Source organism: Pholis gunnellus (assembly GCF_910591455.1).
Source record: "Pholis gunnellus genome assembly, chromosome: 13".
Lineage (NCBI taxonomy): Eukaryota > Metazoa > Chordata > Actinopteri > Perciformes > Pholidae > Pholis > Pholis gunnellus.
Genome location: NC_136540.1, coordinates 13,693,820 through 13,708,004, shown reverse-complemented (window position 1 = coordinate 13,708,004; position 14,185 = coordinate 13,693,820). Strand labels below are relative to the sequence as shown.

Below are 14,185 nucleotides of genomic sequence, written 5' to 3'. Positions count from 1 at the left end.
TCGACATACTATACTATGACTTTTTTCAGCATACTATACTATAACTTTTTTTTTTAACTTTTTTCGGCAAGCTATACTATGAAAGTCATAGTATATACTATACCATGACTTTTTTGGGACATTCTTCGACAAACTATACTATGACTTTTTTTGGGACATTTTTCGACGTACTGTACCAAAGTTTTTTGTCTAACTTTACACAAAGTGCATCTGTTTTTATTAATGATATACTATATGACTTTTTTTTATAAAATACCCTGCTCACGTAAATATTTACATATTACTCCTTAAATAGCAGCAAGACTCTTGTGACAACAGTAACTTCCCCTTCCTGACAAGTCGTACAAGTGAGAGACCACAGATGTGATACTTTCATATTTTACACAAACTATGAAAATTCAACAGATTAAGATCACACTTAAAGTTCCAACCAAGTACAATTTAATGTCTATACAGAGAACACAACCGAAAAAATCTTTTGAAGCCAATTTCAGTCTAGGAGACAAAACACTCCATGGCAGCACGTTTAGTCAGTAACATGACTCCAATATTTGGCTTTGTATTGGAGATGATCATGAAATTATCTTTTGCTGTTGTTGTTCAGTCTCACTTCTATTTGCAAAAATTACAAAATCAGAAACCAGGAAAATAGAAATGACCTGATATGTTGTACACGCTCTTCCCCTTCTAAAACTAAAATACACTGCACCCACCCAACCCTATCCAAACCAGAGTCTGCCTGCACTTGCTTTTTACTCCAGCAGAGGGCAGACAAGATTTTCATGCTACAGTCTGGCAGCCAAATTCAAAAATTTACAAACCACCTTCAACATTTTACCAGCAACAATTTGGAATAGAAGGAAATCTCAAAATGATGGTAAAATCTTAATATGTGTGAAAAAGGGACGCAAACCTTCAACCATTGTTTACCTGCGTCTGGCCACTATGTGGTATTAACTCCCCCCTTTGCTTTACATGCATAAACTACATATATACTACATCGTCAAAACCTTCAAAGCCACAATAAACACATTAATGTATACACAGCCTCAGCAAGAATACAGGTACAGCTAATAAGGGCCGTTCTACGTCACTCTGGCGCAGCCAATTAGACCGGGTTCATTTAGTTTCATGTCAAAATAAATACGAACCTTTTACAATTTAAATTAGATTATGTTTATATCTTACGACAGAAATAACTGGATCACTTGTGCCTTCACGATGACTCACGAGCTGAAAGTTTCAACTCAAGGAAACTCATTTTGCATTTTGTTCAAATCCAAGTTACTGAATTTGTAAGATATAAAACATTTATAAGTTTTAACTGGCAAAAAAAGGTGTCCCATTTTCCCCATTCGGTAGACTGTCCAATTTCTAAAGCTTTTGTAGCTTTAAAATAAAATGTTGGTTTACAAAGTTCATACATTTCCCATCTTATTCATTACAAGTCAAGTTTCACAATTTCCTTTCTGATAAAAATGACAGAATAAGCGAATATTATGAAAAATAAAAGTGAAAATTCTGGTTGATCTGTTGCATGACAACTGGTGCCCACTGTGGAATGTTCAACAACATGGGAGGAGTGCTTGAGGTGGTTATCTAATGTGGCAAATTTCATGACTTGGTTTCAGTTATTCTGTGAACGGCATCATTTGACTCATTACAACTCAAACTGGAAACTCAGAAAGGCCGGGGTGTGCTAATCAATTATTTTCAGATCACAACTTCAATATTTTGTTTGAGAGCAATAATTTGGTCTGTGATCATGAATGATTTATTTCTCCAAGATAAACTATGATTTTGTACTCATCTGTACATCTTCAGGTTGAGAGGAATGAAACAGACTTGGACAGACCTTGGATAGATGATGACATGTTTCAGGTAACATAATGTGAAAGAAGGGAAATAAAGATATGGTGTCTTAAGCTAATATTAAGTTGTGATCTGGAGTAAATGCACTTTAATGACTAGAAACCGTAGCTTATCTGAACTTTCATTTTTTTAACAGTGCAAAAGTTGACCCATCTTGAAATGTGTTCTTATACAAAAATATTTTCAAAAAGACAGCAAACTTAAACCACTGACACACTTTCTAAAAAAACAACAACACACATCTATAGTCAGATCAAATTGAAAAAAAAGGACAATATTTGACAACACTTCTCTGGTATATTGTTACTATGTTAAAATAAAGTCAAAAGCTGCTGTGATAGGCGCAAGTGTTGAGCGGGAGATCCAAACAATAGACAGTGTGCATCAGTGTGAACCGATAAAGGCAACAAAGAGAAAACAAGAAAAGTCGGCATGCGGATGAAGGACTAGCGTCACACAGTAAGGCAACTGAACACCTCGGTTGGCTTCCCTGCCTAAAAACTCCACAAAATGACCGCTGAACAAAAGATGCTCATTGTGAATGCAAGACAGAAATCTGTTAATGAGCTTTTGCTGTTTTGGCTTTTCTTTTTTTTTTGCTGTTTTGAGTTGAGGATTACAGCACATGCTGAGAACACTTACGTTGTTCTTGTGCACTGCTGTTTTCCCTTATAGACCTTTGATTTTGATACAAACAACTGATAATGTACTGGAAGGTTCTGGACCAGTTATTCCAACTATATTGATCATCGCGGAACATGCTTTGCGTACTTTGGGGAGATTTTGACAGGGTTGCTGGAGTGTCTCAGAAGTTTAATTTGAAACATTTAATCATCAAAACGTCTGAAGTTACTTGTCGCGTAGACTCAAAATAAGTACAACGTGAGCTTCTTTAAAACTGAAGCTCTTTTTCTTTTCCTTTCCTTTCCTTCCTTCGTTCCTTCCACATTAACATCCATGTCCGCTACCATGCACAGTTTGTCCCGATAACCTTCAACATTCACATGCCACAGGGTACAAAACACAAAGGAAAAACAACCGATATCATCAACTTGAGAGCTAACATAGCTTATAATCAGTCTAAGGCAAAACAAAAAGAACAAGTAGTGGGTTGGTGAATTTAGGAGGTTTCTGCCAAAATACTGTGTGTAGACTATCACTTTGTGGACCAAAGTCCTGTAGTTCATGCCAGCTTTCCTGGTGGGGGAACCCTCTGTACTCCTGCAAGGCCTGATACCTTGTTTGGGATCTACAAGGACGACTAACGGGGAGCGTTACACTCTGAAGCTCTCTCCTTTGCCGTCTATGTGGCGCAGACGCAGGTAGACGTCAGTGCCGATGCCCTGCATAGACTGCACAGACAGAGAGCCGCCCAGGTACTCGGCATAGGCCCTGGACGTGGGCAAGCCGAAACCAAACCTGCATGGCACAAAGACACAGACAGCGGGGGTTAACGTGACAGTGAGGCACGGTGGTTGAAAATGATCTGTTGTCTGTAAAACATTGAACCCGAGCATGGATGAAGTAGAGGGCAGCTTCTGTGCAGAACTGTGAAATGCTACTTGCAGGTAAATACCGGTGGCTATAACATACAAGAAGTCCCTGCAAAGCCTCCTGGAGGCATAATAAGATGGGTGTCATGACTTAATGAAACCAAAACTCCACTCTGACCCCTTTCCACTTTGACCATGTTAACACCAATGTGAGTACATAAAATTCACAAGTTCAGAATCAGATGTTATAGTGACATTTCTCTTATTCTTTCATTCAATCATGTTTATTTTAACAAAGATTTAAAAAAATAATTCAGACATCCTTTTAAAAACACCCAAATCTGAGTTGCAATCATTAACCCAAGTCCTGGGTTATCTTTATGGGCTGGTTCTTGGTGAGAATCTCAGCTCTGATATGAAACACAGATCAGGTTTTTTAAAAAAAAGGAACGACAAAAAAGAAAAGTGTACACAGACAAGACAGACAAGATGCTGAAGGCATCAATCAAACTACCGTGAGTAACCGGCTTTTAGCCAGACACTTACATGCAGCCGGAGGAGTGATCAGGTTGTTGACATATTACCAGCTAACACTAACACAGTTGTGTGAGCCATTATTCCACGAACACGAATTCCAAGAATTCAGAACAGCTTCTCAGCTGCTGATTGGCTTAGATTCTCAATGATTTGTTGTGTTTCTCTATTCATTTATTCAGGTTTTTCCATTAGGTTGTCACCTGTCTGTAAATGTCTGTAAATGTCTTGTCAACTGATAATTGTATTCTTTTTCTATTAGTTTTTTTGAGTGCCAGACTTAACTGTGTAACTGCCAGAACTTGTGGCACTGCTTTTGTTCGAGTAGACATGAGCTAAATCTAACAAAACCTCTTCATCTCAATAGTGACACCAGGCCGGTTAAGTGCCATTTCGTCAACATTTCCTGAAGAAGAACATTCGGTGCTTTCGGATTCTCACCCATGCATGGGGCTGGACTGGTTTCCACTGTTGGTAATGTTGTTGAAGAAGTTGCTCATTCGGGGGTCCTGTGCACTCTCCTCGGCCGTGCTGAAGTGGTAGTCCATCACCTTGTCTATAATATTGTGAGGTATGCCGCCACCACGGTCGGAAATCCTTAAAAAGGAAAAAAGGGAAAGTTATTTTTGGAAGCTTTTAGCAACACAATAGCTGGCTCCTGTAAAATCCTTGCTGTTGTTCCCGTTTCTGACAAGGATGGATGAAGCTGGATTTAACCCTTGAGGGAAGGCATCAATGGCAACGTTGGATCTTTTTTATGCAGTCCTTTCTTTTTCTTTTTAAACCAGTAGCTAGTGAACAGATATCTAGCCACTCACCTGATGACAAAATCAATGTCGTTATTGGCAATGGTGACGACCACATCGGGCACATTGTACGGGGTGTCCAGGTGGCTTTCCATGGTGGCCCTGAAGAGACAAATGATGAATGTCATGTGGAGTAGATGCAAAGTACACTCTTATCTAGGGTTGGCTTGAGGACTCATCTCTGGCGGAGATGAGTCCGCCTACAGGTGGGAGACTGACCATCTGGTGACCTGGTGCGGCCTGAACAACCTAGAGCTCAACGCTCTAAAGACAGTGGAGATGGTTGTGGATTTCAGGAAGAACGCAGCCCCACCTGCCCCTATCACTGTGTGCAACTCCCCCGTCGACTCTGTGGAGTCCTTCCGCTTCCTGGGCTCTATCATATCCCAGGACCTCAAGTGGGAGCTGAACATCAGCTCCATCACCAAGAAGGCTCAGCAGAGGATGTACTTCCTGAGGCAGCTGAAGAAATTCAACCTGCCTAAGACGATAATGGTGCACACAGCCATCATCGAGTCCATCCTCTGCTCCTCCATCACAGTCTGGTACGCTGCAGCCACTGCCAAGGACAAGGGCAGACTGCAGCGCATCATTCGCTCTGCTGAGAAGGGTGGTTGGCTGCAATCTGCCGTCGCTCCAGGACTTGTTCGCTTCAAGGACCCTGAAGCGAGCAAGGAAGATTGTAGCCGACCCCTCTCACCCTGGACACAAACTGTTCATGCCCCTTCCATCTGGCAGGAGGCTGAGGTCCCATCAGGACCAAGACCTCACGCCATATGAACAGCTTCTTCCCGTCTGCAGTCGGGCTCATTAACAGAGCCCGGGTCCCCCACTGACTCTGTCACCCCCAGGACAATTCCTTCTGGTCACTCCCCTGCACATCTATTTAAACTGCACATCTATTTAAACACACTCGTCACTTTTAACATTTCACTTACATTCACTTGTCTTACAGTCCTGTATCTGTTTTGTTGCGCACTTTATTTTATATTTTATTGTAAATTTCAAAAAATTGTTGTTGATTGTTTAATGTTTTGTTTATTGTTAAATGTTACGCACCACCCGCCACGTCAAATTCCTTGTTGGTGCAAACTTCCTTGGCAATAAACGGTTCCGATTCTGATTCTGATTCTGACATTGGTATGCTGAATTTAACCACTGGACTTGACTTTTTTTTTTTTGGTTTTTCGACTAACCTCTTTTGTGTGCTTCAGTCCTTTTATAAAAAAACATAATATTCTGTAAATCACATTGTTATATTACTTATTACGAGTGCACGACAAGTCGGATTCAGCTCTGTGACACCGTCGGCACAATTTACTGATGTTGGCAACTGTGTGAGCAGATGTATTTGTAGATAACTGAGAAGACATAATTCAAAGAAGAGTCAAGCCAAAACATGTTCTACTGTCTTTACAAACATGCGTTTGAATGAACGTGTCTCTACTTGAGCCAGACATGTCTGTGTGGACTCTTACATATAGAGTCTCACCAAACAAGAACTCACTTTAAAGTACTTTAACTTTGCAGAGCAGTTCAACAAAGTGTGAAATGGACTGTCCTGACAGCATGTGTTGTATTTTGTTTTATTGGGTGGCTGTGCGTCTCATCGGAATTCCACCAAAAGTTATTTTAGTGTCACTCTCTCGTTTGCAACCACTCACATCATGGCTCATGTCCATGATATTAACCGTGCAGTCCTGCATGTGCGAGAGCAAAATGTGTATGTATGTATGCATGCATGTATGTATGTATGTATGCATGTATGTATGTAGTAAGGTTACCTCATGGCGTTCTTAAGGAGCTCGGGCAGGATGTAATCCAGAGGCAGCGGGATGAAGGGGAAGCGAGCTGCAACGTGTCCGTTGATCCTCACTCTGGGAGAGTTACCGTACTGGTGCTCACACAGACGCCTGGTGGACGTGAGGAACCGTTAATGTTTACCATGGTCACCATCCTGGTTTAGTGTGTTAGTGTGCCAACGTTTGCTATTTAGCAGTCAACACAAAGTACAGCTGAGGCTGATGGGAATTAGTTTTGCAGGCATTTGGTCATATTGCCCAAATTATGATGATTATGCTAGATTAAAAAGAAGGTAAATAAAGTTATTACAATTCATTCTAGGGAGGACTTGAATGTGTGAAACTAATTTCATGGCAATCCATCCAATATTTGTTGAGATATTTTATACAAATGTATTGTGCTAATTGAATTGTGTTTACTAGCTTTTCACTGCCCCAAACAATAACAACAGATACATTGTCATTTTCAAGCAGATTATTAGCCCACAAACTGTATGACCTTCTTTTGAACTTGGTAAAAAATAAAGGTCATTGGATTAGATTAGAGAAGGTAAACAAAGATGATTGCTCATATCTCTTTCACAGCTCCAGGCACTAAAAAGCGTAAGTTTATCAGCTGAACTCTGACTTCTCTCAGTCAACAGAGTTCATACAGAAGCGGAAAAGTCATCTAAAGGTGATAAATACACAAAGCCGTGTGACCGAACGCTTACCTGGCAAAGTCCACCCACTTCTCCACTATCTTTTTGGGGGAGAGACGTCTGCCTATCATCCCGACGAAATCAGGCTGAAACAAGAACAGAAACAACTCACATTTTACTCAAATCAAAGAAAGAAACTAAATATAACTAAAACAACTTATTTTATATCAACTAGTTATCTCAGTCCATGGTTTTAATGTGTGGGATTTTTCTTTCTCCTGCTGTATACTGTAGATCATGCTATTTAATTAATGAAATCAGTTACACATGCTTCCTTATGACTGAAAGCATTCCCCATCATGAACTAATGTTTGATAAAAAAATACACAATGACCAGCTGTTTTGGGAAATTACTGAGCTTTAAAAAAGGTTTGAAAAAGGTTTGAAAATCACTCAGACGTACATTGTCTTCGTGAAGGGCGATATGATGTGTGGCCAGCATTCGGATTCCCAGACGAGAGCACAGTGTCGTATCCAGGAAGCTGCGTATGATCGCCTCGTCCTGCAATGGCAGGCAAAACAATAGCTTTTGAAAGCCATCAAATAAAGACCGATGTACTGTAAAACAGAAATCTGGAACATTAACTACACTCATTGATTTTAGAAGCAGATTAGAATGAGAGATTCTACAGAATCTCTCTAACAGCTGAAGGACCTTTAATTAACCAGAATAAATGTCATCAATAGAATACTACACAAGCTATTATTACAAAATCATTAGAGGGGAAATAAAATCCAACATTGGATCCATCCTGCAGGTGGTGTTCATACCTGGATGTGTCTGCGACACTCTCTAAAGCCCTGGGCCATCATGGTGACCACGTCTTTGTGGTCGTCCAGCAGCTGCTGCACCAGCTTACAGAAACGAGCCTCCGCATCCTGGTCCTTGATCTGGAGATAGTACGGCACACTTCAAATCAGCCCAATAAAAGCTTTTATTGACTTGCAAGTATACATTTTATATATTTGACTTCCTTGTTCTCTGATGTGTACATAGTCATTTGATGTCTATGCAAACCCAACACTTCCTCCACGTTACCCTGTCTTGATAAATTCAGCACGGTATATTGTGTCTACGCTGCCATTTAAACAAGAACAGAAATATTTACATTTATACTCAAACCGTCCATGAAACTCTACGTTTCCTGCACAGATTTTTTTACAACGGCCTTCCAGCTGATTAAAGGGCATCTCCCATTATGTACATGAATACAAACAATATAATTCACCATGTCAGCTATCACAGAACAGGAAACTCCACCTTTATTTCAGCCTTTATTTGCTTAGCTTAGCACCCGGAGCCAGAAACACGTGTGTAGAAGAGCTAAAGGTTATCAGACTGCTCTCTCAGTTCTTACAAATGAAAGATCCTTTCACCTCTGATAATCACAAAACTATGTCTCAACCCAAATTACAGATCAGAAGTATCGATCGTCGACTCCTGCCGGTGTGGTGGAGCAGACCGTAAAGAGTTATTGTATTCTTATAGTGGTTGATTTATCTCTTCCTGGGTTTGTTTTCACAAAAGCCTCTTTTCCTGTTCATCACAGACCAGAACTTTTCAGGCCACAATGATAAGTCTAAACGTAGGAACCCATGTGAGCCTGTGTGTCGACCATGCAAAACAGAAAACATCTTGAGCCGGTCTGTCACCACCTGCATTCGTGTGCTGACACAGGACCACATGTCATAGTTACTGTCACTGTCAACCAGGAAATAACTGAAGAGGACCGACCCACATTCCACACTGGACATGTTTACTGAAACGGACCCCTGAAACTAAGACTGCACAAGCGGCCGTCTTCTGTTTGTAGGCGGTCCTCCACCATATGACATAGTAGACCCTTGAATTTAACCAAACCAGCAAATATGGTATCATTGACCAAAGACATGTTTGACAAGTAAAGCTTGTCAAACATGTTTGCATCTTTTCTCTGATAATTCATCACTGTAAATCAAACCTCTATTTAGGGAATTTGGATCAGACCAAATCAGGAATTGGCAGATGTCCCTTTTATTCATTAGATTTAATGAAAAACATGCTGAAAATAAAGAGTTAGGGCGGCTGCATTCTGATTGACTAAGTGCTGAACACATTGACCAATCCTTGAATTGCTACGTGCAGGCAGACGAATAGTCTTGACAACAAATGTTCACACTTCCTGTTTACAGTCAGAAGTAAAACCACTCCCAGAGAAATGAAGAAATTGAACTTGTGTGTGTGTGTGTTTCCTGTGTCTGTGTGTGAGAGACACTCACCTGGGGGAAGTCAATGAGCATGTGGTAGGCTCTGATATACAGTTCATGCTGCAAGAAAGGACAAGAGAGGCTGTAGTTAGACTGTGATCATCCGTCCAACCATGAAGCATCATGGCATCACCTGACTGGGCCCCACACATGTCCACATGTGGCTAACATTACAGAACAATTCAACACGTAGATGCTTCTACCTGTTGAACTCCTTCCCAGAAAAAAAAAAAAAGCTTTGTTCCTCGGTTAAATTAAAGTTAAAATAAGAGGACTATATCAAACTTTCATTCATAGTCTGGGTGTGTATCTTTTGAAACTCAACCTCAAGTATTGTTTTCTTTAGACAGATAAAGCGAGTCGAGCCACCCTGGCCTACATTGCAACTGGTGGCGTACAAAAGGAGCTGCACATTATATAATCCGCACAGAGGAGCTCTGGAGAGGAGGGAATCTGGGTGAAAGTTCATCAACAACATGAAATGCAGAGACGGTGAATATACGACCACAGGGAAACACAGTGGACCAGGAGGCAAACCAGAAACATGCTGATCCAAAATCTGATAGAATTTCCCTCTTTGTGAATCTGGGTTTCATTAGCTGAAGACATCTGTGTGTGTGTGAGGCTTGCGCCACCACTTCTGCACATGGGGGTGTGGAAGGAATTTTGTTTGTCCAAAATGGCATTTGAAAACTTACAACAGCAATGTGTCTTTCCAGTAAATGTGTCCTGGTTCCTATAGATATTCAACACACTTCAGTTTGGACATTTCTCTTTGAGGTGACCTCCTCCTGAAGAACAGCGTTAAAAGTAGAAACGGTCACGGCCTAACCCTAACCCTAACCACATTTTAAAAAAGGGTTGTAAGGAGCACCGGTTCACACAAGAGAACTACATACAGCAACTTATCTTAAGTCTCTTGTTATTTAAAGTTAGTGTAAAAAATACTGAAGGTCAGACGTCTGCTGCCAGTGCACAAAGGACAACATCTGAAGAGGTCAGATATAAAAAAAAAGATATAAAATGTGTATAATCTATGCTCAGTGCTTTTAGACAAAGAGCCCTATGTCTGCAGCCCAGCTACATTAAAGTCCCTTATGTTTTATGGCCGGAAACATCATTTAAATCTGCCACCAAAGCTGCCGACGATCTATATTTCTAAGAATAAGCAACTCACTGCGCTGCTTCATAGAGCAAATTGCAGCTTTGCATAAAGAGAATGTATCGACTCAAACTGAACAATCAAACTTTGAAGCCGGTGGTGCTCCATGGCCATTTTTTGTGTTGACAAATCTTTTCACTGCTCGTGAATCGGGGGACAGGAGGACACTGTGAGGACACTGTGTGAAAGCACTTTGAGACAGCGTTACCCTCCTTACTTTCAAAGTTAAGCCATGATACTCCTGTGCAGTGGCACATTTGTCACTTTCTTATTATAGAATCTGCTGCATGGGCCCCGACGTTCCCGCACTTCATGGTATAGCTGCAACGCCGCAGCTAAGGAGCGGAGCTGGTTGAATCGTGTTCTTACCACTTGCAGAATGGTGGGGTTGCAGCCGATGATGAAGGGCAAGCTGCGGAAGCCCTTGATGCGATGGGCGATTCGTACAGGCAGCTCCTTGTGTAGGTACTTGGCACTGCTCTGAGATATCACACACACACACACACACACACACACACACACACACACACACACACACACACACACACACACACACACACACACACACACACACACACACACACACACACACACACACACACACACACACACACACACACACACACACACGACAGTGGAAAGCAAGTCAGTGAGGAGTCACGCAGATCAAAGAGCTTGTCAATAAAAACGGGTAAACCTGGAGGTTCTCTCTCAATGTGGCTGAAATATTTACCAGGATGTGGTGCCCATCGGGAGACTTCCCAGAATACAGCAGGGTGGCTAAGGTCAGTCGCACTGAGGCCTGTGGAGACATTAACACGTGCGATCACATACACATTTAGAGTCAGGACTGCAGGTCACGTGGCACTGAGGGACCCATAAAGACTCTCTGCATTGAGCAATCATTACAAAAGAAACAGCTGTAAAAACATTTCCTGACCAACACACATTCATAAATAACCAGGGATGGGTATTATTGGGTTAAATGTATCAGTACTAGTGCTTAAACTATACCAAAGTTTCAGTACCAAAACCAGAAATGTACTTTTTCTATCTAACTTTTTTTTTAATTTAACAAGAGAAGCCAACATTATTTAAATGTTACTGTTTAAACACAATTAGACGTACAAAAATGTTGTTTAACTGGAAACTTTTAGTCTAAATTTAAAGAAAAAGTACGTTTAATTCTGTTCCATAAGAGCAAAACATGAATTTAATGGATTAGGCCGAAACAAATGTAACCGTAGTCAGATCTACTTGTGCTCTAGGCGGGGCAGTGATATTATAAGCCTGGTAATTTACGATCCCCCCAGTAAGAAGTGAACCTGAGGTTACCTCGCAAGCCTAAAAATCCTGCTTCCTCCTTCGGGCGTAAATGGGGCCTAGCTGGAACGCGTCAGTCCAACAGTTATTCAATTTGAACGCTGTGTCTGTGTTTACTCTGCTGTTGACAGTGTGAAAAGATTTGCTTAAGTGCTTCATCGCAGAACTGGAAAGTACAAGATCCATGAACAACCACAGCAACGTCCATCTTTTGTTTGTCCCCCTTTTTTTTAATCCCTTTAATCATCTTGTGACCTCCTCCAGAGCCCTGTGCTGTGAACCACTGCACCAGCTTAATGTGTGGCAGTAAGTCAGATGACCAAAAACTGCAGCTGACTATTATCGGCCACAATTGTGGTCTTGGAGATCAGTGGCTAAAGGCACTTAAATTAACAACTTTATCTGCACTTGACATGTAATAGTCGTATTACTTTGCACAGCTACATTTTCATATTTGCAGCCGATGGCCATGTTGGAGTAGGGTGGTGTTTCACGTCCGTGTGTAAGCTTGAAACTGCAGCTGAAAATTCCTTCCTCATTTAACTGTGAAGAAACACTTGCTCTGTGTGTGTTTTGCTCTAAAAGCTGTTATTCAACAGGCAGCTGGAAGTCATATGACAAACTATTGAGGCGTTCATATTCTTGCACAGCATTAAAACTCTTTGGGAAAAAAAAGATTATTTGACAAAATAGAAAGAAAGAAAGTGTGTTATCTGCAGTTATGGCAAAATAGCCATAACATTTCCTTGACTACATAACGCCATATAAGTGCTGACTTATCATGAACTGGGTCAACTTGACCTCCATCGCTGAAACTTAACACCAGATTAAACCATCTTTCTATTAAACATATTTGCTAATACGGTCAACACCAGAGACAGCATTTCTTAAAACGATGGCGTCACTTTGTCAGCGATTAACGATGGTCGCGAGCTAAAAACATAATGTTCTCACAAAGACCCGTGCGATGCATTCAGGGCCTCCGGGGGGGAAATCGATTAAATAACGGTTAGAGCTAACGTAACGGGATAAGCAACTGTTGAGTTACAATAAATAATAAATATGTATTATAATCGTACACATAATCATAAACAATGCATTGTCCTGGAAAATAATCAAACAGTAGCTACTTATGTTTTAGTTTGATATAACGTTAAGCTGGATTTTCCAATTTGTTTTATTTTAAATAAAGAAGTTATTTTATAATCACACATATTTTATAGGTGAGAGCTTTCTCCAGATTGGAGAAAGGTATATACTTTAAATCGGGTCCCAAGTATTAACGTAATTTTGCATGTTAGCTTTAAAATAGGTAGTAGCTTCGTATTCGTTGCCTTTTCAGTGTCCGTGAACGCATCACAAACCTTGCTAGCAGCTAGCAGTACTATTGCGCTACAGCCTGCTACAGCTAGCTTACTCCCTCGTATTAGGAGCAACGTTTCAGAAGAGTGCACCGGCAAAAACGTCACATTCTTACCTTCTCTGCGGAAACGTCAATGGCAGACTGGTTGTAAAACGACGTGACAGTCTTCGACCGCTCTCTGGCCATCTCTGAGAATCCCTGCATGGAGGACGTGGAACGAAATCGGCGGCTTCCCATGCCTGACATCGGCGGCACTGTTTTGGTGAGGCTGGACAGCAGGAGGCTGCCGAGCCTTGGCCTGGCACCGCAGGTAGCACCGCTCAGCATCTCCGCCGCTATAACCGCCAGGCCCGGACGCATATTTTGGAGACGAGCCGTGTGTGTGAACAGGGCTGCCCTGTTCCCGTACTAGCACTAAATGGTTAAGAGGGTTGCTACGGGGCCATTTGGGTTTGCGTCGAACTGGTGCACAAAGGCACGTATCTGGATACAGTAGAGAGGGTACAGAAAGGGCTTTGCGCGCATTGGCCAGAGAGGGGAAATCTGGGGGCGACGCCATGACAGCTGAACCAATCAGTCAGTCAGAGGCGGAGCGTGCTGAACCGCAAGGAACAGCCGGAGCCGGCCGATAAACAACCAGTATTCTAGAACAAGTATTCTAGCCTGAGTCCGGCTGAGCTCCTCAGTTAGACAGGGTCGACACTTAATCCATGTTTAAAAATCCTGATTATTTAGCTGGTAATTATCCCCAAACTCTAATCTGTACTGCAAACTAGAACTTTATTTGGTCCTTAATGGTATAATATGGTAGAATGGTAGAAATATTCGGATTAATTTTAATTACTTTATATACCGTGTAGCTTAACAGTTAATATATTAATA

General features: G+C 41.4%; 1 protein-coding gene across 1 annotated transcript; it reads right to left on the bottom strand.

Moving 5' to 3' along the window:
• Positions 1-418: 418 nt before the first annotated feature.
• Positions 419-13,763, bottom strand: bckdk (branched chain ketoacid dehydrogenase kinase). Its single transcript, XM_079171768.1, has 11 exons — positions 13,418-13,763; positions 11,351-11,419; positions 10,987-11,097; positions 9,468-9,515; positions 7,980-8,099; positions 7,612-7,710; positions 7,221-7,294; positions 6,490-6,618; positions 4,718-4,807; positions 4,341-4,496; positions 419-3,291 (listed from the first exon to the last, which is right to left on the bottom strand). Exons 1-11 carry the CDS (start codon positions 13,661-13,663, stop codon positions 3,147-3,149), a joined length of 1,287 nt encoding a protein of 428 aa, XP_079027894.1. The 5' UTR covers positions 13,664-13,763; the 3' UTR covers positions 419-3,146.
• Between the last annotated feature and the right edge of the window lie 422 nt (positions 13,764-14,185).